Below are 27,677 nucleotides of genomic sequence, written 5' to 3' on the forward strand. Positions count from 1 at the left end.
TAATTATTCTACTCAAAAATCTCCTCCTATCACAGTGTTTTTGTGTTGGGATTCTAATCCCAAAGCTCATGCTATTTCTATTATGAGACAGACTCCCTGCCTTAGGGATGCTCAGCATTTGCCTCTCTCCTCTTTGTATAATGTAGGTTCTTCAGGCCCAGGGACATGCATTATTTACCTTTCCAATCTCTTCCAAGGTCAGATACATATATGATATGCATTTAATGCATGGAGACTGCATTGGTAAGTCTCACAGAAACGTCTGTGCTAATACATTAGAGCAGAGGTCAGGGATCTTTCCCTCCCTCCCTCCCTTCCTCTCACCCTCCCTCCCTCTTCTTTCTTTTTTGCACCAATTTGGATTTGAATATTTTTAAATGGAACAGACACTCTATAGTGTATGAGGGCCTCACCACTCCCTATTGACTTACATCTGGCATTTTCCTGCTTCCTGCTTAGAATAAACACCTGAGTTTACAGCTTTAGTTTTAAAGTCACACTTTATAGCTGGTGTTTCAAGCTTGTTGAATTAGCAAGCTTGTTGCTAAAAAGCCAAGTAATACAACACCCCCCCCCCCCCCCCCCCCCCCGCCCCACCAAGAAAAAGCAACCATTAAACTATCATTACTTAGATACCAAATTTAGAATGTCTCCCTTACCAAAAAGGAATTGATACATTTGATAAGGGGTTAATATCCAAAATTTGTAAAGTATTTATAAAACTCAACACCAAAAACCAAATGACCCAAATAAAAAAATGGACAAAGACCTGAATAGACACTTCTTCAAGGAGGATATACAGATGGCCAATAGATATATGGAAACATGATCAATGTTACTAATCATCAGAGAAATGCAAATTAAAACCACAATGAGCCCTGGCTGGTGTGGCTCAGTGGATTGAGTGCTGGCCTGCAAACCAGAGGTCACCGGTTTGATTCCCAGTCAGCGCACATACCTGGGTTGAAGGCCAAGTCCCCAGTGAGGGGCTGTGTGAGAGGCAACCACACAGTGATGTTTCTCTCCCTCTCTTTCTCCCTCTCTTCCCCTCAGCCTAAAAATAAATAAATAAAGTCTTTTAAAAAAACCCACAATGAGATACCATCTCACACCTGTCAGAATGGCTATCATCAATAAATCAACAAACAACAAGTACTGGCAACGATGTGGAGAAAGAGGAATCCCTTTTGAACTATTGGTGGGAATGCAGACTGGTGCAGCCACTGCGGAAAGCATGATGATATTTCCAAAAATTAAAAATGGATCTACCTTTTGACCCAGTGATCCCACTCCTCGGAATATATCTGAAGGAACCCAAAACACTAATTTGAAAGAACATAAGTATGCCTATGTTCATTACAGTATTATTTACAATCACCAAGATATGGAAGCAGCCCAAGTGTCTATTAATAGATGGGTGGGCAAAACAACTATGGGACATTTATACATGGAATACTACTTGGCCATAAAAAAGAAGAAAAATTTACCTTTTGTGACAGTATGGATGGATCTCGAGAACATTATGCTAAGTGAAATAAGCCACTCAGAGAAAGACAAATACCATATGATTTCACTCATATGTGGAATCTAATGAACAAACTAACAAGTAAAACAGAGACAGACTCATAGGTGGAGAGCAGGGTGAGAGCAAGATATTAGGGGGTGGAGGGATTGAGCAAAAACAAAGAAGGGCTCATGGACAACAGTGTGGTGATTGCTGGGGAGTGGGGAGGAGTGTGTGAGGGGACTAAATGGTAATGGAAAAATACAATCAAGATTAGATAAAATACAAAAGAAAGAGATTGAAATAGTCCAGATGATACTTGTAAATTCACTCTTTCTCCATGTATCTTTGATATATTTTTGAGTAATGACCTAATGGATTACGCTTTGATTTCTAGTCTTACAGTTTTGACCTGAGGATTTCTTCCTAGTCTTGTTTTGAAACTGCATCAAGGAGTGTGTTTCTAATCTGAGTTGTATTAGGTATGACAATTCTTCATCAGGAAGATATGCCTGAAATTTGTATTCTGTGTTGGGCCACCACAGGACCGCAGGATTATAGGGATATCCTTTGACACACTTTGGGAACAGATTCTGACAGCAACAACAACAAAATAGTGTTGTGTAGAAAGAATGTTAAGACAGGAGCCAACCCAACATCCGATTCATAGCTGAGCCATTAAATGAGCAAGTGAATAGAGAGTGTTTGTCTGTAGGAGGCACTGTAGCTGTTCAATAAATGTTGGTTTTCTTAAACAACAACACAACTAACCCCACCACTTTTTATTAATTTTGTATGCCTTTGGACAAATGTCCTTTTTGTCTTTCAACAATTAGACTTGATATCACTTTTCATATTTCCTCATGCAATTCTTTGTGAAAGAATGACTGGAAACATATTAAACAGGATAAACCACTATGTGAATTTAAGGGATTATTAATTTGGAAGTTGAATCAATATCCCTGAGCTCAGCTCCCCTTTGTGCTCAATGATGCTATTTGCTTTCTGAGGTGCACCAAAATGTTTGAGAAAGTGTGGTCTGTTTCTCACAAGTGAATCATAGAAGCTTAAAAAGGAATACATTGCAATGATAATGATATTTATTCATCTTTTCTTGACTAAGTGTTAAAATCCAGTTTAATGCACATAGGTGTTAATGAATTTATACTTTAGATAAAAAGTTTTCTTATCTGTGGATATTTGAATTTTGTTAGATTGAGTGATGAAGTGTACACACAGGTGGGAGGGAAGCCTCAAGTACAGCAACTGAATCTTGCCGAAGTAGCTTATTATTTTTCTGTTTATTACTTTTCTTTAGTCAGATGGTAGGTGACTTCAGATAGATTATATGTTTTAGATATAAATTCAAAGCAAATAATAGACTGATGTAATACATATTGCATTTGCTTCATATGGATAGAAAATCAACGTAGTCTATTTCTAAACTTTATATATACATTTTTTGACTGACATGGTGGTCTGCATTACAATTAAGTAACAATGTTTTCCTAGGAGGGTTCCTTGGAGTTATTAATATTCACTTTAGTGTATTTCAGTTGCCCAAGGTATATATTAATGACCCAGAATTCATACCTTAGGGATATCTTAATACTATTATTGTATAGTTTTTCAGTTTTCTATTGGAATTTGAAGAATTCTTTTATTGTCTTCTTTATTGAATTTGTGCTATTAATATGAAATGGAGAATGGGAAATAAAGGGAGAAAGCAGTAAAGGCCTTGCTGAACTAACCCACTTGGGAAGGGATATAGTTGCTTAATAATGTTTTGATTGTAAATTCTTGTAGTGTTTTTCAATCTTTATTTCTTTTCTCAAAACTTCCTTTTTATCTTTACAGTTCCCTCTTGTTTCCCCATCTTATATACCTCAGCTCAGTTAAGGCTAAGTATTCCACTTCCTAATTTATTTTGGTAAAAAATAATTCAATTAGCAGATGTTTGAACTCTGTTTTTTTTTTTTTTTTTTAATAAAACATGAAGCTGCCCAGTTACCCATGAAGCAGTTAGGAGGCAACACCTTGGCAGAGAGAAGACAGGATAGAAGCCAACTAAGGATGGAATCCAAATAGCAAAGTATCCATGGGCTGTTCTGTCACACATCTTCTTGGTCTTAAGAAGGCAACACTGATCTTTACCAGCTGCCTTCCTTCCTCTATCAGAGTGGTTTTGTCAGCTCTAGAAATCTCATTTAAACACCTGGAAGAGAAACTTGATAACATGCATGTTCTTCTTTGTTGAGCAGAGTATCTGCTGGACTGTCTACTTGGGCAGGGGTAGAGCGTAGTAAGGAAGTTTTCTTTGATTCTCTGAAAGGAGGGTTCAATCAAGCATGTTGTGGAATCCACTTCTGTAAAAATCCTTTAGCTTTGCTCTTTCTGATGGCCAGGCTGAGGGGAATTTCTTATCTTATTTTTGTTTTACAAACATGTAGAGGCTTTTATTTCCCTTTTTAAATAAAGCTCTCAAAGTGGATAGAAGATACTTGCAAATGGGCAGTTTGTCCGATTTTCTCATCCTTCCCTTAATATCTTGGGGAATATGACACCAGGGCAGGCCACAGCTTATTGATACCATTGTTCTTTAAAAAGAGAAGTCACAAACTGTAAATATTTGCTTGGCTTTAATAACATTTTGGTTTGTTTGGTTTTATGTAAACTTATTTTTATTAAAGTATAAAATACATTTAGAAAAATGTACAGTTTGTGAGTGCACAGTTTAATGTAACCAGCATCCAGAGCAAGAAACGGGAAATTACGGGAATCCAAAATATCCCTTGTGCCCCATTTCTGGCCTCTACTCACTCCTGAAGACTAGCCACTATTATGATTTTGAAAACCATAGATATTTTTGTTTGAGTCTGAACTTTATAAAGGTGGAACAATAGATACTCTTTTGTGTCTTATGTTTTTCATTCTTTATATCACATTGTTGCATGTTGCTTTATTTTGTTCAATCTTATTACTTTGAGTTGTTTGCAGTTTAGGGTTATTATGAAGAGTGCTTCTGTGAACACTCCAGCAGATGTCTTTTAATGCATCTATGGACCCATTTCCACATGTGTGGACCCTCTCCCAAGATTGGAAGAGTTCATGGGGTATATATAAGTTCAGTGTCAGTAGATGCTATCAAACAGTTTTCCAAAGTAGTTCTATTAATGGCTTCACTAACATTTCATATAAAGATAAGTATGGTTTAATTTTACTCTTTAGCTTTCTGTGGCATTGTCAGGAACAACTCTGTCCAAACTCTCTAGATTACATATGTTTTCCACAAATTTAATTTCCCGGAGTTAATTCTATCCAAGTTTCTTACTTATTCTGAGCTTAACTTCCTCTTCTTATTCATTTGTCTATTTGTTTTTTCAAAAAAATTATTAAACTTTTGGTCCTGACTGGTGTGTCTCAGTTGGCTGGGCATCATTCTGCAAAGTGAGGGGTTGCCGGTTCAATTCTCAGTCAGAGCATGTGCCTGGGTTGTGGTTTGACCCCAGTTGGGGCACCTGTAGAAGGTAAAAACCAATCAATGTTTCTCTCTCACATGGTTCTTTCTCTCTTTTTCTTCCTCCCTTCCCCTCTCTCTAAAAATAAATAAAAATAAAAATTTTAAAAAATTCTTAAGCTTTTAATATGTTTCATATAATACTGGATAGTGGAATACAACATAACTAAACTATAGTGCTGGCATTTAAGGGAATTATAATGAAGTGAGGTAGATAGCAATATGAACAAATACATTTTTAATTTATTTTATTCAACTCCAGAAAGCTACTTTCTCAATCTGCTGTGTCTCAATTTAGTAAAGAAGCCCATTAACAACTTGTAAAATTCATTCCTGATTTTTTTTATTATGTGTCTTCCAATATAAATTTCCCTTTTTCAAGGTGAACAGACCCCATATTTTTAACTTCCTGATATAGAAGTTGTTCTGTCTTTCCAAATTACTTTAAAAAATTAATTTTGTTTTCTTAAAGTATGGTGACCATAATTATCCAGAGTAATCAAGTCTTAAACTGTAGGGAGTGCATGTGCTTTTTGCTTGCTTGTTTGTTTTTTTAAGAATTTAGAGTTTTTCAATATTTTTTTTGGTGTTTTACTATTTAAATTTGGCCTTTTCTGCTAGCACTTAAAATTATTAGATTACATCTTCAAAAAAACAATTTATGCTGATTCTCAAATTCTTCTCCTTATTGTAACATTCGCCCTGCATGAAGGCCCTGTAACTTTTACACACATGGCTTTGCTCCGCAACTATGGGTTGGTGAGTCACAGATCTCTACTTCTAGCCCAGACTCTCTCAATTCTAAATCCATATATAGTATATTTTCATTTGAATATTATGTTGACATTTTACATTTGGCAGATGACAAAATGTACTTTACCTTTCTCTTCCAAACACATTATTCATTCTGCATTCCCCAACTGGTGAATGCATCACTATGTACACAATTGCTAAAACAGTTTTCTAGATGCTTCTAAATACCCTCCTCTCAAATCTAACTAATAGTCTTACTATTTTTACTTCTGAAACATTCCTGGACTTATTCTACTACAGTCTGGGAATAGTGTTCAGTGTTCAGGCACCCATTGTCTATTGCTTGGATTTTTCCCCAGTTTCCCTGACTGTAATTTTATTCTCTTTAATCTACTCAAAAGTCATTGATGGAGTGACCTTTGAAAATACACATCTAAGCTTATTGTTCTCACAGTTCTTTAGCAGAGCATGTGAGGTATCTCCTGCTTACCTTTCTAGCTGGATCATTACCATTATTACTTAGGTCCCCTGTACAGGTATACCTCGTTTTATTGTGATTCACTTTTGTGCTTTACAGGTAATGCATTTTTCACATATTGAAGGTTTGTAGCAACCTTGCTTTGAGCAAATCTATCAGTGCCATTTTCCAAAAGCATTTGCTCACTTTGTGTCTTTGTTACTTTCTGATAATTCTCATGATATTTCAAACTTTTTCATCATTACCGTGATTCTTACCATGATCTGTGGTCAGTGATCTACGTTACTATTTTAATTATTTGGGAGCACCACAAATAACATCCATACATGTTGATAAACTTAATAAATGGTATATGTGTTCTAACTGCTCCACTGATGGGCTGTGCCCAGTTTTGCTCCCTCTCCATAGGTTTCTCTATTCCCCAAAATAAAACACAACTTTGAAATTATGTCAGTTAATAACTCTACAGTTGCCTCTATGTGTTCAAATGACAGAAAGAGTCACACATCTCTCACTTTAAATCAAAAGCTAGAAATGATTAAACTTAGTGAGGAAAGCATGTCAAAAGCTGAGATTACACCAAAAGCTAGGCCTCTCACACCAAACAGCTAAGTTGTGAATGCAAAGGAAAAGTTCCTGAAGAAAATTAAAAGTGTTATTCCAATTAATACATGAATGATAAGAAAGTGAAACAGCTGGTATGGAGAAAGTTTTAGTGGTCTGGATAGAAGATCAAACCAGTCACAACATTCTCTTAAGCCAAACCCTAACCCAGAGCAAGGCCCTCACTCTTGTTAATTCTATGAAGGCTGAGAGAGGTAAAGAAGCTGTAGAAGAAAAGTTTGAAGCTAGCAGAGATTGGTTCATGAGGTTTAAAGAAAGAAGCCATCTCCATAACACCAAAGTGCAAGGTGAAGCAGCATGTGCTGATGTAGAAACTGCAGCAAGTTATCCAGAAAATCTAGGTAAGGCAATTAATGAAGGTAGCTACACTAACAACAGATTATCAATATAGGCAAAACAACCTTATATGCGAAGAAGATACTATCTAGCATTTTCATTGCTGGAGCAGAGAAGGCAATGCCTGCCTTCAAAGCTTCGTAGGACAGGCTGACTCTCTTGTTAGGGGGTAAGGTAGCTGGTGATTTTAAGTTGAAGCCAGTGCTCATTTTACCATTTCAAAATCTTAGGACCCTTAAGAATTATGCTAAATATGCTGTGCTTGTACTTTATAAATAGAACAACAAATCCTGAATGACAGCACATGCTTACAATATGGTTTCCTGAATATTTTAAGCTCACTGTTGAGATCTGCTGATTAGAAAAATAGATTCAAAATGTTACTGCTTGTTTGTAACACACCTGATTACCCAAGAACTCTGATGGATAGGTACAACAAGATTTAATCTTTCATGCCTGGCAACACAAAATTCATTATAAAGCCCATGGCTTGAGGAGTAATTTTGACTTTTAAGTCTTATTATTTAAGAAATATATTTTGGAAGGTTATTACTTCCATAGACAGTAATTCCTCTGATAGATCTGAGCAAAGTAAACTGATAACTTTCTGGAAAGGATTCACCATTCAAGATGCCATTAAGAATATTTGTGATTCATGGGAAGTGGTTAAAATATCAAAAACAGAAGTTGGTTTAAACCTTCATGGATAACGTCAATGGGGTCAAGACTCCAGTGGAGGAAGTAATTGCAGATGTGGTGGAAATAGTAAGATAAATAGAATTAAAAGTGGAGCCTGAAGATGTGACTGAATTGTTGCAATCTCATGATACAATTTTAAGGGATGAGGAGTTAGTTACTTCTTATGTATGAGCAAAGAAAGTGATTCCTTAAGATGGAACCTACACCTGCTAAAGATATGAAGATTGTTGAAATGACAACAAGAGATTTAGAATATTACATAAACTTAGTTGTAGCCATCAACAAGAAGGCAAGACTCTCCACCAGCAAAAACAGTATCCCTCACTGAAGGTTCTGATAGTGGTTAGTATTTTTTTTTTTTAGGAATACTGTGTTTTTAATTAAGGTATGTCCATTGTTTTATTAGACATAATGCTAGTGTATACTTAATAAACTACAGTACTGTAAACATAGCTTTTAGGTGCTCTGGGACACCAAAACATTCTTGTGACTCCATTTATTGTGATTTTCGTTTTATTGCTTTGGTCTGGAACCGAATTGCAGTAACTGCAGGGTATGCTTGTACTTGCTGCGGTGCCACCTGCGGTGGCCTGCACGCTCCTTGCTCTCATACTTCAGGTCTTTACACACACCGTTTTCTTTGCTTGTTCTGCTTTACTTACAGGAAAACTCCTACTTACAGTTTAAAATTCACTTCCTCTGAAAAATTTTCTTTAATCTCCTGAAGCTGAGGGACTTTCCCCTATGCTATGAATTACTCTATTTTAATTCCCATATAAATGTATTTGTTTACCCTTCTGATCTATAAGCTCTTTATCTTTGCATTCCTAATATCCAGCAAACTTTCTGATGTACAAACAGTAGGAGCCAAACAATATTTGTTGAATAAATGGTTGAATTAATTAACTGATAACTTAGAGCCCTCCATTTATATATATTTTTGATCTTTAAAATCCCTAAATATATTTTGTCCTCCTGCCAGAGTTAACACTCATATGTTATTTTTCTACCCACTTGCACAGACTCGTAAGGTCTTCTTCTTCTTCTTTTTTTAATCCCATCTGTGTATGTCTTCATCAGCTAGAAGCATTTAATGTCTCCTTAACTTGGAAATCTCATGTGAGCTTTTACTCCTGGAGCATTTAAAAAAGATATTAAATAAGTATCCATCCCTGAGGAGCTGAATTCTTTATACTTCTCCATCCAAAGAAATCCCTAGTTGACCCTACCATTTAATTCCTATTTTCACTTGGTTTCAAATTTTAGGGTAAATAGACATATATCAATCTTTGAGCATGGTATCAGCAGTTAAAACAAAATAAAATAAATGCCACTGCAACCTTTTGTTTAGAAGGCTGGCATTCATTAGTTCCCCTTTTGTTTATGTGCCTATTTATTGCATTAAATTTATCCTTTGGTATGTCCTTTAAGAAAAATGATCTTGCCTTCTTTATTTCCCTTACCTAAAAACTCTGTAACCTGTCTTTCTTTCCCATACTGGCTGCCACAACACATCATTTTTGTTGTGTTCACTAAACCTGCCCTTTATCACAGGCTGTATCAGCTTACTATTTGGTATTAGTGCTCATTAAACATTCTGTAGTTGCCTTGGTAGAGATAACAAACCTTAGGCTAAAAAATACATTTGATTTTTAAATTCCAGAATCCCTACAAAATTAAGGTCACCATAAGTTATCATTAGATATACATAGCCACCATCAGAGTAAAAGAAATAATATTTTAAACTTTATCCTTTTAAACATAATAATATATGTTCATAGACTTCCTTTCAGAAACTATCTAAATGTTGACCCTGCTGTTCCAGATAAAAGAAGTATACGTTATATGTATGTCACTTCAGAGGGAATTATGTAATAAGTTTTGACTATACTGATGCAGAGAATTTTCTTCAGCTTTTCTGAATACTTATATTCAGAAAAATATTTCTATTTTTTTTGTTTTCCTCTGAGTTGTGCATTCTTTCGAAACATTAAATTATTTATCCTCTAAGTTACACTGAGGTAAACGTAGGTAATGCTATAAAGTTACAGAGAATATGAAAATCACTGAGACCATCACAGGACAAAGACAGTACACCAAGTTTGATCAATTAAAGGAATAAAATAATTCTATACTCTTTCTATAAGTCTCTAGTCTTTTCCAAGTGTATTCGTTTCCTGATATGCTGCTTAATCTTATGTTGGCAAAGTATTATCCCCATTTTTACAGATGGAAATACAGAAAGTATCGAAGACTAACCCAGCTCATAGGGCTAATGACAAAGATGAAACTAGAACCCAGACCAAAAATATAAGGGGGAAATCATAGCAAACCAAGAAAACCACAAAGTATCTATTCTTGGGTAATTAGAGTGTTTGAACAGTGGGTTGACAACTACTTCTAACTGCCCTCCCTACATCTTGTAAATAAGTTGATATTCCCCAAAGCCTACATAAAGTAGCACAGCCTTTATTTTCAGAAAATAAGGAACTAAAAACACAATAGCACAGCCATTTATTAACCTCAGGCAACATTATCCTTGGTAGCAGAGTCTTGGGAAAAATATGTGGTTTGAAGCACTTAGGTTTAGGTCTCTGTTCTTTCACCAGCCTCCAAATCTTCTTATACTAAATACCTACTTAGTTAAAATGGAGTTTAAGAGCACCAGCCTTACTGCTTCAGAAGTTGTTGGGATAATCAATAAGATGCTCTATCTAGAAGCACTGTATAAACTATCTCATTGTACAAATACAAGTCCTTGTCCTTGCATAGCAAGTAAGGGAAATCCTGTGCAAAAAGAGTATAGCACAGCTATTGAGATCAGGGTGTGGCAGTCACAATGACTTAAGTTACAACATAAGGAATGCTCTGTCACTTGGTTTAGGCACTTAGATTCTCTAAACCTCAGTTTTCTCATCTTTAAAATGGAGACTAATATTTACCATGTTTTTATAAGAATTACACGAGATAGTATATGTGAAGTGCATAAGCTATCACTAAAGTCCCTTGAATTAGTTTTACTTATAATAAACTTTTTGTTTATATTAATATCTTTAGATTTCCAGAAAAGTTGCAAATATAATAAAGGGAGTTCCTGCCTACTTTTCCCCTGGTTCCCTTCATTGTGAATATCTTTGATTTGCCACAACGAACAAACATTGATGAATTATTATTAACTAAACTCAGGCTTTATATGCACTTCAGCATTTTATCCATGAATAACTGATTTCTTTTCCAGAATCCAATTCAGGGTTCCACATTACATTTGATTTTCATGTCTCCTGAGTCTCCTCTGGCCTGTGAGAGTTTAAAAATCAGCCTCCTTGTTTTTCGTGACCTTAGTGGTCTTGAGGAAAACTGCCTCGGTACCATGTAGGATGTTCCCCCGTCTGCCTTTGTGTATTGCTTTTCTTATGATACGACTGGCACTGTGGGCTTTTAGAGAGAATACCAAAGAGGTGAAGTGCTCCTCTTGCCACAGTGTACCAAAGGGCACACGATATCCCTGCAGCGTCACAATGAGGTCAACCTTCATCACTTGGTTAAGGTGGTGCTTGCCAGAGGTTTTTGCTGTACCCCGAGTCAGTTTTGACTGGCTCTCACTTATATAGGACTTCTCTTCCCTCTTCTCCCGCTGTGTGGAATGCTTTCCATTTATGTTTCCTGCCAGTGTCATCACAGCGAAAACATCTTCTCTGACCATCCAAGCTAAAGCAGCTCTCTCCTCTCAGATCAGTCTCTATGACATTTTACTTTTGTGGGTTTTTTTTTTCATAACATTTATAATTACCTGAAATTGTCTTGTATCTTTGTTTACCTAGTTTACTGTGTGTCTATAGACCCCCTGTCTCTCAAGATCATAAGCTTCAGGAGAATGAGGTCATTGTAGGATTGTTTACAGCTGTACACTTGGTATCTACATAAGGGCTGGAATACGCTAAGTGCCCAATAACTATTTGTTGAAAAAATGTCAAAGAGAGAAAGATATAAAATTAGTTTATTAATAAGTAAGAGTGGAAAATAGTAAAATGGTAGGAGGTTCAATTTAGTATCTTAACTGAATTGGTTTAGTTCTAATGAAAAAGTTAAATGCTACCATCAGCATCTGTGGAAATAGGTAATCAGTATTCTTATAATTCAAATTCTTTTTCAATACACTTAATAACATGAATGCCAGAGTATTTTTCTAACTTGTAAGGATATGACTGACAAATGTAAGACCTACTTGGTATTACACATCTGCACCACTGTGACCTTTATTTGCTAATTGGCTCAGCTCTCCTGTTATAGAACTTTTAACAGAATCTGAAGCAGTGTAAAAATGACTGATGGCCTTGATTTTATCTTATAGATGACTTCTTAGTGTGTATTATCTTTTCATTTATATTGACAGAAAAAATAGAGCTTGTGTAAATCTTTCTTCCATAACTCATTATAAAGCAACTTTCTTTTTATTTTCATCCTCAGGACTTAAAGTCTCCAAATCAGAGGGATGAAATTGCAGGGGCCCGGGCCTCATTGAAGGAGAACTCCCCACTTTTGCACTCAATTTGTTCAGCTTGTTTGGAACATTCTGATGTTGCTTCCCTCAAAGCCAGCAAGGACACAGTTTGTGAAGAAATTCAGAATGCCCTCAATGTAATTTCAAATGCTTCACAAGGCATACAGAATGTGAGGGCCCCAGTGGAATCTCAGGCGGCAACCCTGGGAAATGCCCTTGATGAGCTTGAGGTAAGTCAAGAGAAAGGTGAAATGTGATTTGATATCCCAATATGAAAATAAACAGAAGTGAATCTTCAGATCCCTGTGCTGGAGTTTAGAGCAGGAGTAGATAAAGATCCAGTCATCTGATTAGACTTTATCATTGCATTGTATCTTCCAATGAATTGATTAGCAAGAAGATAGCCTATTGGTAGGCATCTGATTCCTTTACATCTCTGCTAAGGAAGTCAACAAATTTAAATTGGGGGCAGTTAATTAGATTGTAATGATGACTTTATTTTCTATAAATCAACTTATGAAATGTAGAATTTATTCATTTCACAAATTCTTATTATTGTCACAGTTCTTTGTGCTTGGGATATAATAGATCACTACCCCAATGTAGCTTGCGTTCCAACAGGGGAGTATAGGCAAAAACAAAAAAAACAAACACAATGAACATTATAGATAAGTAAACTGTATAGAATGTTACATTGAGAAGGTGAGATATTATCAAAGCTTGAAAAAAGTTAGAGAATCAGCAGACAGAGATCTAGAATGAAGGCTTGGAGGCATGTCCCAGTGTTTAGGTGACAGCACCAAAGCTGGGTGATGGGTGAGGAGCGTGAGGGGGTGAAGGGTAGAAGCTGAGGTCAGAGACCCAGTAGAGTAGGTTAGAAAGGGCTCCACAGGCTTTTAAGGACTTTGGCTTTTACTTCAAGTTAAATGAGATTCGTTGTAAGGTTTCACGCAGAGGAGTAACATGCTGATACTACAGAGACAGTGTGTGGCGCATAGATGAAAGGGGAACAAAGGGAGAAGCTGAAAAAGAACTTCCAGACAGCTGAGTGCTCCAGTCTCCTTCAGGCAGGCGGCCATTGTGGCCACACAGGTGTCCAGGCACTGCCTCATTCCACCTCACATTTTAGTTTGGACCAGGGTGGCCTTAGTAAATATTGAAGCTGAATTTTGTAAGAAGAGCCAACTAGATTTGACAGCATGGATGTGGCATGTGGGAGTAAGGGAGGAGTCCTAGCTGGTGCTGCAGGCTGAGGCCGCCAGAAGCACCCACCGGGGTGCAAGGTGTTGTTAGGAAGTGATATGTGTGAAGGGAAGAGAGGAGGAGCAGGGCTAAGCAAAGGAAGAAATCGACTTGTGAGCCACACTCACAGAGCCTGGACAAATCAGCAGGGAGCTCTGGAGAGAGGGTTGTTCTTGAGTGTACCTTGTCAGGCAGAAAATCCTTCATGCCTCTTTCAGTCACCGGAAGCAGGTCATCCTGCCCAGGGGCTGGGAGTGGGGCGCAGCCCCCTGCAGCTGAAACAGATACTGAAAGAACTGCTAATTGGGGGCCCGTCTGCTGCCCTCACTGCCCATAGCTGGGCCAGTCCTACCAGGGAGGGGAAACGGGCAGCAGATAGACTGGGTAGACTTTGTCTACCGCAGATCACTGCAAGGTTTTATTTTACTTTGTTTTGGCTTGGCAACTGGATGGATGAAGTTTTCGCCAACTATGATGGGGACTATTGTGGGTGAATCAGGTTTTGAGAAGAAACTCAATTTTCAACATGTTGAATTTGAGATTTTTACCAGACATTCAAGTATGATGTCAAAGGTCATCAGCTACCCAAGTCAAACATATAATTGCTTAGTGCGGGGCAACATAGAGTAGTCCTCGAAGATAGGGGTCCTGAAGCCCAAATGTTTGGTTTCTGTCTCAGCTGTGACTCTTACGACACAGGTGACTTTAGGAAAGTTATTTTATTTAACTCTCAGTTTTCTCTCCTATAAAATGGGGATAATAATAGAACCTATATCATGTTGTTAGAATCAGTGAATTAATAATACATTTAAAAATGCTTAGAGCAGTGCCTGGTACTTAATAAGTGCTCAGTAAATCTAGCTCTCATTGTTGTTAATGGAGATAACTACTTGGAGGCAGATTCTTCTATAATGAAGAAACCAATGCTATCAAAATGACTAGGTTATATTAATAACTTAAAAATAAACTAAACACATAGTGTATCATTCCTATGTTGTTCTTAATTTTATTAGTTTCATGGTAAAAATATTAGATACTTTATTTAAATTTAAAATAACCTTTCTTGTGTGCTTTTCTGTTACATGTTTTTAAACAGGTCCCTTCATTTCTAATCCAGCATTATTCAATTTCTAATTATTGGCATCCATGTGAAAATTTATTAAATTCCTAATTATTGGCATCTATGTGAAAATTTTAGGAACTATTTGTCCAAATAAGGTAGAAGATTAGTGGTGACTCTTTAATAATACCTCATCATCTTTTTGTTTGCCCTGTGCAATGAGCACTCAATAAACTTATCCTTTAGATATATGCCTTGCCTTCATGAGAAGATTGAAAACTCCTTGTGGGCAAGACCGAGTCTTACTAATTCTATATCAGTGGTACTATCAGAATGGTAGGTCCCCTACAAATTAAAAAGTAACATTTTTTGATAGCTAAACACTTAACATGAATTTATGACTCAATTATAAGAGTCCCTACGAGATTAGCATTGCTACATTGTTCACGTTGCTACATAGAATTGTGTCAGGGGATGTGGTCCTTGCCTATATGGTCCAGTTTATGCATTCTATATTCCTAGGATTATAGAAGAGGGCAGAAGATTTCCAAATTGTTTCTCCTTCTGGGGCTTCTATTTTCTCTCTTTAATTGAATGTGGCTGGTATAGGCAAGGAATGGCAGTGGTTAGAGAAGAGGAGGAGGAAGAGAGAGAGATGGAGCTTTGATGGGAGTGGGCACAGGAGCGGTGAGAGATGGAGCTGTCCCTTTCTCAACTGTGTAGCCAACTCACTTCTGCAGGACAAGGGCGGGGGAGTCCCAAAGATATTTCTCTGAAATCCTAATACTGTCTTGACAACCTTTAAAATTCAGTTCCAGTCAAAGCTAGGGATGCCCAAGCTAGTGCAAAATGCTTAAATTTTATATCTATTTTTATATCCAAGTTATAAATAGCCGCTGAAGCTGTCTGAACTAGATAAAGCAGAATTTATGAGCATTTAGCCTTTTTAAAATGATTTTGTAAATTAAATGGCTGCACTTTTCTTTATTTATAGGAAGCAGAATTGGTAAAGGATCCAAAATAACCTTTGCTCTAACTTGCTTCTGTAAATATAATACTTTGAAATAAATTGATGTAGTAAATATGCTTTTGGGAGTAAGTCTCATTAAATGTTTATGGTGTGGAAATGTATCAGCGTGCTTACTCAACAGCTATCATGCGGAAGTTTCTTTTACTCTTTCATACTGGTCCACACCTTGTTTTGGATATGAAACCTGAGATTTATTGGTGGAGAGAATAGAAGTTGAATTAGAATACTTTACAGGCTAAATCGATGGATTTATTGGAAAGGCTAATATGAATACTGCGGCATTCCTTCTGCATTTGTATCTGAATGAGAGCTGAAAAGTTTCAAATTGTAGATTAACAGAACTTTGAAAATGTTTTTAAGCAAGAAACTTTGCCGGTTAAAATTGTTTTGAAACTCCAAGTCAATGCAAGATATGCTTTCTCTTGTATGGAGAGAAAAAGCAACTGTTGTGATCTGGTCCACAGAATTATCGAGATCATTTTATGGTAAATGTCACAATAGCAAAGGAGTTTTGTAGGTTTTTTTATTTTCATTTTCAAAGAGCTGTAATATTTATTTTATCTTCCTTTTTATTTATTCATTTATGTATCATCATTGCTATATTTCTTTTTTATTTACTGTTGTATCTCCAACACCTAGAGCAATGCTCTATACACAGTAAGTGCTAAGTAAATATCAATGAGTAAATGAAGGAAGAAAAGAATGAATATAAGAATGCTGCATGTCATTTTGTGATATTGGAGCAAAGAACATTTTCCTCTTACCCCAGTTTTTTTCTCCTTTCTCCAGGTGACTCTACCTAACTTTCAATTAGGGCATGACTTTACGGTGATGTAAACCACCAGAAACATAGCTAAATGACATGCTGCTCAGATTCTTTTCTGTGATAATTCTTTTCTGTGACAAAGAGAAAAAAAAAATTTTTCTCTTAGTAGCTCTCTAGCCTTAGCTTAGGTTCCCTGCAAATTCCAAGATATGCTGCTTTTTGCTAAGAGTAATAGTTTGAGGAATATAGTTCTTATATGTGTATGTTTTCACCTGAAAGAGAAACAGAACCTCTACCAAACAGATTAACATTTAGGAGCTAAAGAAGAATGGGCCTTATTGATATCTAGGAGCACTTTAACATAATTTTTTAAAAAATGATTTGGTTTCTAGAAATATGATAAAATAGAAGAACTAAAAATAATGGATGAAATATGTTTAAATATATGCAATCCTATAGGTGACTTGGGAAAATCTGAGGTCAGCCAGGTATGAAAGGAGCTGAAACCCAGACTAGCAAGCCAGTACCAGCATTGTGCTGGGAGATAGGGGGAATTGCCTTTTCATTATGGCCTGCAGCTTGGATTTAGAAAGACCATGAACAAAGGACAGAAGACAAAGTCAATATACTGCCAACTGGAAAGTCACATGAGATCCTTTCATAGAGCTGAGAATCTTTAAATTTGATCACCTTATTGGATGAATAAGACAAACACCAGCCCCTACAGAGATAATAGGAATACTTGGCTGGCTTAACCTTGGCTCTGGGTGGCTCAGAAAAAAAAAAAAGAAAAAGAAAATATCTTGGAAATTTTCTAACAATAAATCTGCCCTTATCTGGACATTGGGTCAGCATTTATATAATCTATATAGCCTCTAAAACTCCAGCTGAAAATTTAAAGTTGTCTTGTCTTGCTTGGCAATACCTCCAAGTACCTGCCAGAGTAAACTCAGATTTTCTCTGCACTTTAACCCAGTTCACAGAATATTCTCATGCAGTTACAGGGAAAATGAGTTTTAACAGGACACACAAATAAACAAGCCACCACAAGTGAGACTTTGCAGGAAGAATCAATGGCAGAATCAGATCTGCAAACACTATAGATATTGAATATAAATTACAATAGTATTCTTAATATACATTATTCCTTCTTTTATTCACTATTAGTATGAGGGGTATTATGAAGAAACAAAAGACTGTTGAAATTGACCAGGAAGAACTATCTAAAATGAAAAACATAATCATAAAAAAATCAGTGGTTAGGCAAAATGGGAGATTAGCAGAGAATTAATGATCTGAAAGATATATTTGAAGAAATTTCATACAGTGTACCACAGAAAGACACAATACATTTTTTTAAAAAGCAGTTAAGATACATGGAAGATGGTGTCACAAATTCTAAAATATTCTAATGAAGATTCAAAAGGGGGAAATTATAAAAACATATTAAGAATTTTCTAGAGTTGATGGAAGACACCAGCTTCCATAACTACCAAACCTCCAAATTCCTAAGCAAGATATACAAAAAGAAACCCATATACACATATTGTAGTAAATCTAAAGAACATCAGAGACAAAAGAATATTTTTTAGAAGACATGGAGAATTTATTCTCAGTGAGATGGCAAGGCACCCTGCATACATGACCACATTCAGTAAACAAGTACACATGGATCAATTCTATTGAGAGAAACCCAGAAACTGATTGAGAGATTCCTGTACTTTGGGTGACTGAGAACACACACACATCAATACAGGTAGGAAAAGCTGAAACACATTCTCACCGTAATCTTTACCCATAACAGTGCCGTATAATTGAGAGGGAGCCTCCATCTCCCAAGTTCTCCTTGAAGAGCAAAGGATTGGACCACAGATCTAGTGCCCCAAGTTTATGGCTGCTACTAGGGCGACTGTCTCCTAATTTGCCTGTTTTGGGGAGCTAATGGGACCCTGCTATTTATTAATCCCTTGGAACCATACAGAACAAAGAGGCAGTTGTAAACAGGGATGCAAGCACTTCTTTTGGCTCTTTCCCCACCTCAGTGCCAAGTGAGCAGGCAATATAGCTCTACTCCCAGTTTCTTGGAAGGAATTAGACTGCACATTTAATGATCTCCTAACTTTTCTAGTTGCTGGCCAGGGTCTGGCTTCTAATTCAACTCTCTCTGGAAGCTGACAGGGCAGGTTATCACTAGTCCCCAAGGTGTTTGAACTGCTGTGTGGGCACTTTTTATATTTTTCACACTTCTCAGGACTCTGGGGTGGAATTTAGTGCTACTTAGTGTGAGTTTAATTATGGAGTGCCTTAGTGAGAAATACAAATAAGAAAAAGTATGGAGTAAAATTAAATCCAGAGATCCTACATATACTTAGTTTTGAAGAGACTGTATAATAGGATAATTCATACTTCATACTGGTTGAAATCCAGCTTAGGAAAATTTGTTTAGGGCATATTTGTTTTTCTATATTATTATTTATTGACCACCCCATATGCACAGTGGACAGTTTGTCACTTGATTTGAAGTATAGAACTGTGCATGGGATAGAACACATACCTTTCAAATATCCATGGAACCATCACAGAAAGTGGGTCAAAAGTAGCAATGAAAAGTTTAATGAGTAGATATTTGCTAAAGTAGATATATTTGCTAATTGAGTGCTATTTATTTTTAAATTTAGTATGATAAATTCTTTTATCATTATTAACTCCTATTTTCTAATTTCTGAAGGTTAATTTTGCTGTTCTTTTATAAATCAAGTAAATTTATTTAATTTTTAGTTTTTATCATTTTGTTTTTCTTCCTTGTTTTAAAATAAATTAATTTATGCTGTTATTTTTCCTCTCAACACCTTAAATTTTAGAGGCAGTAATTTTATTTTCTTATTTTTTTCAAAATAGGCATTAATTTTAATTTATTTTCTTCTTTTTGTCTAAGAGTCTTAAAAGGGTGTTTTAAAAGTTTTAAAAGTATTTTTATTTGTTTTTTTATCCTTTTAAATTAATATCTAGCTTTATGGAATTTTGGTAAAAATGTACGTTTTAATTTAGAATTTTGTTTGAGATTTTCTTTGAAATTTGTAGGTTTTTTTGTGGTTTACTTAATTCGTGTTTTTCTTTTTAATTTGCATATATATTTGAAAAAATGTTTATTCTTCTATAGACAATTCTAAAAAATTTGTTATCTTGAGCTTTTTAATTTTAATCAATAAGTTATATGCATCCTTGCTATTGTTTTCTACTTCACTTGTTTGACAGAGTGGAGTTGAAATTTCTTATATTATAGCAGAATTCCATTTTCTCCTAGTATTTCTAGTGGCATTTTTTTTTACACATTTAGAAACATTATTAGGTTCAGAAATATTCTTGACTGTTATGACTTCTGATGAACTGTACCTTTTATCATTATGAAATATTCCTATTTATCCTGTTTGATGATGTTTACTCTGAATTTTACTTTGTCTGGTATTAATATTGATATCCTGGATTTCTATTAGCATTCTCCTGATATAGCTTTAGTATTAATGTTATTCATTTATGATTAAATGAATCATTTCATAATGAATGCATAGATCTATTCTTGTAAAATAATCATACAATTACATAAATATGTAAAGAAAACATTACTGTCCCTTTTTGCCTCGCCTCAATTACATTCTTATTGATAGAGATAACTGCTATTAAGGATTTGGTTTATATTTTCCTAACCTTTTTTAGGTGAAGGCACATTTTTTCCCCTTTATTTTTTTCCACTTCTGAAACTCCTACTGTGATAGATGTTGGCCTGTTTGGTTGAATCTCCTGGTGTTTTATTTTTTTTGCATACTTTGCTCATTCTTGCTATTTTTGTTTCTGGGAGAATTATTTGTCTTTGTTTTCTTGCCACTGATTTTGTGGTTAGGTGTGTTCATGATGCTCCTTAGGTCTTCAATTGTGTAGCTTTTAATTCTGCACTATAATTTTTAATTCCCAAGCACACTGTGGTTTAACTGTGGATATTCTTTTTTATAGGTTTACACTTAAATGCCTTTGAGGGTGTTAATTATACTAATTATATTTCCTTAAGAGTTTAGTTCTTGCTGTTGAACTTGAAGCCTCTCTTTAATTGTGTTAGTGTTATTTCAAATGTTTGGTGATTAACCACTTGAATAAGAGTCGCTTTGGGTGCAACTAAAAGTGAAGATTACTGTTCATAGACTAACAATGGGGTCATGAATCTTTTTCAGCAAACACGCTTCCCGGGTCCTTACGCACACTAAATGTTGAGACCATTCATCTCTACCAGAGGCGTCCAACCTGCAGCCCTTGGGCTGCATGCATCCCAGGATGGCTCTGAATGCAACCCAAGATATAATCATAAATTTACTTAAAATAAGTGCATTTAAGTCATGACTTAAAATAAGTCATAGTGCATTTAATGTGTGGCCCAAGACAACTCTTCTTCTCCCACTGTGGCCCAGAGATGCCAAAAGGTTGGACACCTCTGTCTGTATAGTATTAGTTGCTACACTGTATTTTACAGTATTCACAAAATATCCTTGGTAGGTCTTTATTGTAAGAGTGCTAGGTCAAGTTTTTAATACTTTAAGGAGAGTTAAAGGTATAGGTGCTCCTCTAGACAAAGAAAGGGGTTTCATGTACTGGAGCAGAAGCTTCTTGTCTTTTGTGGTGGACATTTCCTAGCTTATCTAGGAGCACTTTGGGTTCTAAAGTTACAACTCCCACAGGACCTCTTAATCTGAAATTTATGGGGATCCATATATAGAGTCCAGATGTCTGTGGATTTTGGTAAGAAAATATTAGACCTTTATTTCAAAATTCAATCCAAAATTTAGCATTTTGTTTAATTATTAATAGAGGTGAAAAACCACAGTATTGCTGATAATACCTTAGATTTTGTTACCAGTAGAAGTTACAGACATTATCATACCACATTTCAGGTTTGCAAAGTATCATTTATGCCTGTTCCTATTGTGCTATTAGATCCACTTTTAGATCTTGTTATTTCATGTATTAATATGACAAATTAAAAAATATTTTTATTCTTCTGGCCAAGACATAAGTGTAGATAGATACACTTTGCTTCCTCATACAACCAAAAGAAGGACAACAATAAATTTAAAAACAAAAAACAACTAGAACTGCCAGAAAATTGAACTGTATGGAATTCTGACAGCCAAGGAGTTAAAGAAGAAACGTTCATCCAGACTGGTAGGAGGGGTGGAGGCAGGCAGGCAGGGTGGAGAGGACGAGCAGCAAGATGGCTGCTGGCAGACCAGAGTGGGCGAGGCGGCAGCAGGCAGACCAAGCAGTCCCATATTCATGTGTGGATAAACCAGGAGGAGCAACTGGGGAGCGAGACAGACCACACGACCCAGGGTTCCAGCATGAGAATCTAAAGCCTCAAAACCTCTAGTTATAAAAACCTGTGGGAGTTGTGGCAGCAGGAGAAACTCCCAGACTCACAGGAGTCTGTTGGAGAGACCCACAGGATCCTAGAATGTACACAAACCCACCCACCCAGAGAAGGGCCCAATTTGCTTGTAGGTATCAGGGGAAGTGACTGAAAGCAGGGTGAGAAATGAGCAAGCAACATTGTTTCTTCTCTGACCCCTCTCCCACATACAGCATCACATACAGTGAAGCAATGTGGGTTGCCCCGCCCTGGCGAAATCCTAAGGCTCCACCCCTTAAAACAAAACGGGTGTGATGAGACAAAGATATATGGCCCAAATGAAAGGATAGATCAGAACTTCAGAAAAAGAACTAAGTGACCAGGAGATAGCCAACCTACCGGATACAGAGTTCAAAACACTGGTAATTAGGACGATCACAGAAATGATTGAGTACCGGTGCAAAATAAAGGAAGAAGTGAAGGTTATGCAAAGTGAAATAAAGAAAAACATACAGGGAACCAACAGTGAAAGGAAGTAAACTGAAACTCAAATCAATGATTTGGAGCAGAAGGAAGATATAAACATTCAACCAGAACAGAATGAAGAAACAATTAAAAAAATGAGATGTGTAGGAAACTCTGGTACAACTTTAAACATTCCAACATCTGAATCGTAGGGTTGCCAGAAGGAGACGAAGAGTAAGAAATTGAAAACTTACTTGAACAAATAATGGAGCAGAACTTTCCCAATCTGGCAAAGGAAATAAACATGCAAGTCCAGAAAGCTTAGAAAACCCCAAAGAAATCAGACCCAAGGAGGAACACACCAAGGCACATCATAATTAAATTACCCAAGATTAAAGATAAGGAGAGAATCTTAAAAGCAGCAAGAGAAAAGCAGAGAGTTAATGTACAAGGGAGTTCCCATAAGACTATCAGCTGATTTCTCAAAAGAAACCTTATAGTCAAGAAGGGGCTGGCAACAAGTATTCAAAGTCATGAAAGGCAAGGACCTACATCCAAGATTACTCTATCCAGCAAAGCTATCATTTAGAATGGAAGGGCAGATAAAGTGCTTCCCAGACAAGGTCAAGTTAAAGGAGTTCATCACCACCAGCCCTTGTTATATGAAATGTTAAAGGTACTTATCTAAGAAAAAAAAGAAGATCAAAACTATGAACAGTAAAATGACAACAAACTCACAACTATCAACAACTGAACCTAAAAAATAAAAACAAAAACAAAAACAAAGTAAGCAAACAACTAGAACAGGGGCAGAATCACAGAAATGGAGATCACATGGAAGGTTATCAGCAGGGAAGGAGAAGGAGAAATGGGGGAAAAGATACAAGGAATAAGAAACATAATTGGTAGGTACAAAATAGACAGAGGGAGGTTAAGAATAGTGTAGGAAATAGAGAAGCCAAGAAGCTTATATGTATGACCCATGGACATGAACTAAGAGGGAGAGAAATGCTGGAGGGAGAGGGTGTGCAGGCTGGTGGGAGACAAAAGGGACAACTGTGGGAGCATAATCAATAAAAAATATTTTAAAATATTTTTATAACGGTTAATGGAATTGGCTTACTTTTGACCCTTTTGTTTTATGCATTAGAATAATTATTTTGAGAACAGGTTTTAGTTTTCACCAGATTGCCAGGGGAGTCTAGGACACTATAAAAGTTCAGGACCTCAGTCTGCCTACCTTGTGACCCCAGTCTAGGCCAATTGCTGAGTCAGGTTTTTTCTGAGAGTGGGATATTGGCTTAAATGTTCTACCTTTTAATTACTTAGAAGGAAGTATGTTCAATTCCTAAAGCATCTGATTCTGGAGTCATGTTGGAAAGTCTTAGGTTTTTTTTATTTTTAAGTCTTTTTTCCCTAAGTGGAATTTTTCTTTTCCTAAGTTTTACCATTAGCTTGTTCTTTCTTTTCTTCCTCCCTTCCTTCTTCTTTTCTTCCTTACTCTTCACCTCCCACACTTTCCCCCTTATCCCCTCTTTTTAAATTTGTTCCTTTAATTTTTTCATGAGAAGTTAATATGTTTTAATATAATATAAAATAATATAGTTACAAATTTAAGTGATCCAATGATATCTAGTAAATTTTGGGGAAATACAGTTAAAAGTAACACTTTCTGCCAAACCAGAAAATCTCTTCACAAAAGTAGAAGAGAAAGAAAAGTTTTATTATTGAGTCAGCATTAAACCAGAATGTGATATGAATTACAGGCAATCTGTTAAAGATATTGCAGCTACAGAAAGAAATCTCACCATTTTATGTAGCTAAGCAGATAAAACCCATTACATGCATGTCATCAAGATAATAAACAAGTCAAAAAAAAAAAAAAGAGGGCTTGGCAGTACCTTTTGCATACATAGTTCATCCTAAATTAGCTTGGTAGTTGAAATGACAATCTGTGTTAGCTAATTGCCTTTATTCATAGGAAAATTAAACTTATTATATCTTTATGACAGAAGTAGGTTTGCAACTTGCAGCCAGGTAAGTGCCCACAGAAGTTATGCTGCTACCCTCCCTTGGAAAAGAGGAGATAGGTGCAGTATCTCATTTGATGGTTACATTTCAAAGGCATGGCTCTCAGGTCCTTGAGAAAGATATTTCTGGGTTGAAAAGCTGGTGAGAAACTCCTTTTGCTTTTAAAAAGATTTCCGTACATTTCAAAAGGACAGAGAAAAAATTATAACAACGTTTTCTAAAATGAATAATGGAAGAAAGGGTGGGGGAAGTCTCTTTCCTTTTTTGCCCCAGAGATTTTTTTTCTTTTTTCAGATTTATATTTATCTTTACTTTTTCCCAGAAACAAGTGTTTTAATTTTATTCTTTGTGTATCATTCCAGGGGTGGTCTCTGTATATATAAGTGAGGTTGTAACTGAAGGATAAATTCCTGGCATAGTACCTGTTCTATAAATGTTTGCTGAATCAGAAACTGTTCAGGCTCTATTCTCAAGGCTCTTATAATCTAGCAAGAAGCAACCAAGGAAGGCTTTATGGATAGGGCACTGAGCTGGTTCTTGAGATACGGGCAGAATTGTGATAGGACATTTAATGACTTTTCACTTATCTAAAAGGGGTTTTATAAACTTCAATGCCTGAACAAACATGAAGACTTGCAATTTGGGTGGGTTTATAGGGACTCTCTAATAAGTTCTTATCTTTTTACAAGGGCTGGCAGGAAAACACGTAGAACACACCATTAGGGATGAATAGCAGAAAAGAATTGGAGTTAGTCAAACTTGGAACTATCAATAAATCAGTGTACTTTGTTTAGTTTCAGAACTTATAAATTCAGCTTTCTTATTAGTTTCAATTAAGCCATTTTCTAGTGAATACTTACTTATCTGAGAAAAAAATATGGTAAATTTTAGAGATTTGCTTTAACATTTCCTTTTAATAAAAGCTTGTCTCCTTCTTAGGGAAACCCATTCCTAAGTTCAAATTTTCGTCTTTTAAAGAGAAGGCTAATATTGTTCCTTTTCTGCAGGAATGAAATTGGAATTTCCAGCTGATGACCCCAAACATTGTATTGTACTGTCTACAGCAGGGGAATGGTAGACAGTCTGGCTTGAAAACCAGATTTGGAGGAACCGTTCTGAATGGCAAGCTAAGATAATCAAACTTTATTAAGGGAGAAGTATTTGATTATGGAAAGGAGAAAATCAAATAGTTGTTGTAGGAAGATTAATCAGTCGTGATATGCAGATTAGTTTGCGGGTTTAGATGGATGGAGGCAAGAAGAAGCAAAAGATTTCTGTAATATTTCTAGTAAGAGGTAATAAGGACTACAGTTCGGGTAGTAGCAATGAAAAGAGAAGAGATAGATATAAAGGGGGAGAATCGACAATTGTAGTGGCTATGAAGGCTGAGAAAGGGAAAGGGGCTCACGATGGCTGAGACGTAAAATGGGCCTGTGCTTGGAGAGTGGTGGCGTCAGACCCTCAATAGGAGAATGAACTGGGTTGGGAGAAGGAGTTACGACATGAAGCAAGGGAGAGGGCCATAAGAAATTAGCATAAACTTCTGAGCATTGAAATATATTTTCGGAATTTTCTGCGGGGAAATCATTTGAACACAATTTACTATTTCCATAACTATTCCTTAAAGAATGTTAGTTAACATTCCAAGCCCAGAAGGTTCTCTGCTCCAGCTTTAAGTAGAGAAGTCTGTGGTTCCCTTGTATAGCTGTAGATATTATTAGTAATTGGATTATTACAAAGCCTTTTGAAGGTTATATTTACCATCCACTATGGCCATTTTGTTTGTGTCATGTGTAGCAAACTTTATATCTAGTACAGTCAGTCTGTTGGACAAAACACCTTGTTAAAAATGGATTGGTGCTTATTTGGGAATTGTCCTAAGAATAAGCTAAAATCTACAAAAGTGATGTATCCTATGAGAGTATTAATCTATTTCTTACATTTAAAACATGTAGTAAAATATAAGTTTATTAGTGTTCAGTCATGTGAATTCCAGCTTTAATTTATAGGTATTTGTTTTGCTCTAATCAAAAGATGGAGGGAAGAATTTTAGAATTCTTTGTTTTAAGGACTCAGTTTGATTAAGTTTGGTTAGCACCCTGCTTTGCTCCTTAGGATGCTGACTATGTTCTATGAAAGCGTTGTTCAGGGGCTATGCTATTCCAAGAGCTTGGCACCTATAGCTTTTGTCAGCGGTTGATGTTCACTGCTAAGATTTATGGTTGCCACGGATCTATCATTTACAAACTTTATTTTTCATTTTAATGTTTACAGTAGATTTAGAAAAGTAAGAGACATGTCAGGCAATTATATTTTGAAACCTTATTAAACTTTATGCTCTAAGTAGAATTTCAAAGCTTGTTTTCTAAGAATAGTTCAAAAGGAAAAAAACAGTGTTTTGAAATCCTAAACAGAAACTTTTTGTTGACAATACTATTGATTGTGAAGAAAATATTGCCAAAGTATTAGTTTGTATAATAAATACCTTTAATGATTAAAAGAAATGCAACAATTTCTCATGTTTCCTCCTACAAATCTGTGGTTGTCTCCTTGGGCACACAGCCTGTGCCTAGAGCTCCATAGCTCAAAGGGCCTCGCTGTCGGAAGTAGCCCGCTTGAAATTCTGAATATATTGTAAACAAGGGGCCTGGCACTTCCATTTTGCACTGAACCCTCACATTATGTAGCTGGTCCTGCCTAAATCCTTTCGCTACTTCTCTCCTTAGTTCCCATCTCCTAATCTCAGTTTACTTTTCACATATGAAATCCAAGATAGAATAGCAATTAAAGTGAAATATGCTAATTTAAGTTGATTAGTGACATCTAAGTAGTTTGGACTAAGTGCAAGTTATATGGTCACAAAACCCCAGCTTTGTTGGCCACAAATGACCACTTGAAGTTAAATGAATAATATAGCAGGTGGGATTTAAAAGAGCAAAGACCAAAAACCCTAGAGCAAAGGGAAAAGATGAAAAGCAATGAATAGACATGAGGTGACTGCCAACACTCTCTGACTCTTGTCCAATCCTACTATAAGCCAATCAAATGGCATATGTCATGTCCTGCAGATCGAAGAGCAGCCTGAGCAAATGCATACAGCACAGATGCATGGATCTGTCCTGCAGCTGTGGGAGGTTATTTTGTTAAGCTGCCTGCCAGTAGCCATGAGTTTTGAAGGTTAGTGACTTTGTGGGAGGAAGATTAATCTTATTTGCTTCACATGGAAACCATGCTGTCTCTAACAGGCACAGTGGCTTCTTCAATGTCTAGAATGAGTCT

At 36.2% G+C, this 27,677-nt stretch overlaps 1 protein-coding gene across 2 annotated transcripts in view; it reads left to right on the forward strand.

Moving 5' to 3' along the window:
* CTNNA3 (catenin alpha 3) overlaps nucleotides 1-27,677 on the forward strand; it is a 1,483,556-nt gene that overhangs the window by 368,764 nt on the left and 1,087,115 nt on the right. For both annotated transcript variants that reach the window (XM_054572720.1, XM_054572719.1), the window contains exon 6: nucleotides 12,379-12,642. In XM_054572720.1, coding sequence (XP_054428695.1) covers nucleotides 12,379-12,642 — 264 coding nt within the window. The remainder of the gene's footprint in view (nucleotides 1-12,378; nucleotides 12,643-27,677) is intronic.

The sequence above is a fragment of the Pteronotus mesoamericanus genome, unplaced genomic scaffold, assembly GCF_021234165.1.
Source record: "Pteronotus mesoamericanus isolate MK-2021 breed Mesoamerican mustached bat unplaced genomic scaffold, CSHL_Meso_final contig_24, whole genome shotgun sequence".
Taxonomy (NCBI): Eukaryota; Metazoa; Chordata; class Mammalia; order Chiroptera; family Mormoopidae; genus Pteronotus; species Pteronotus mesoamericanus.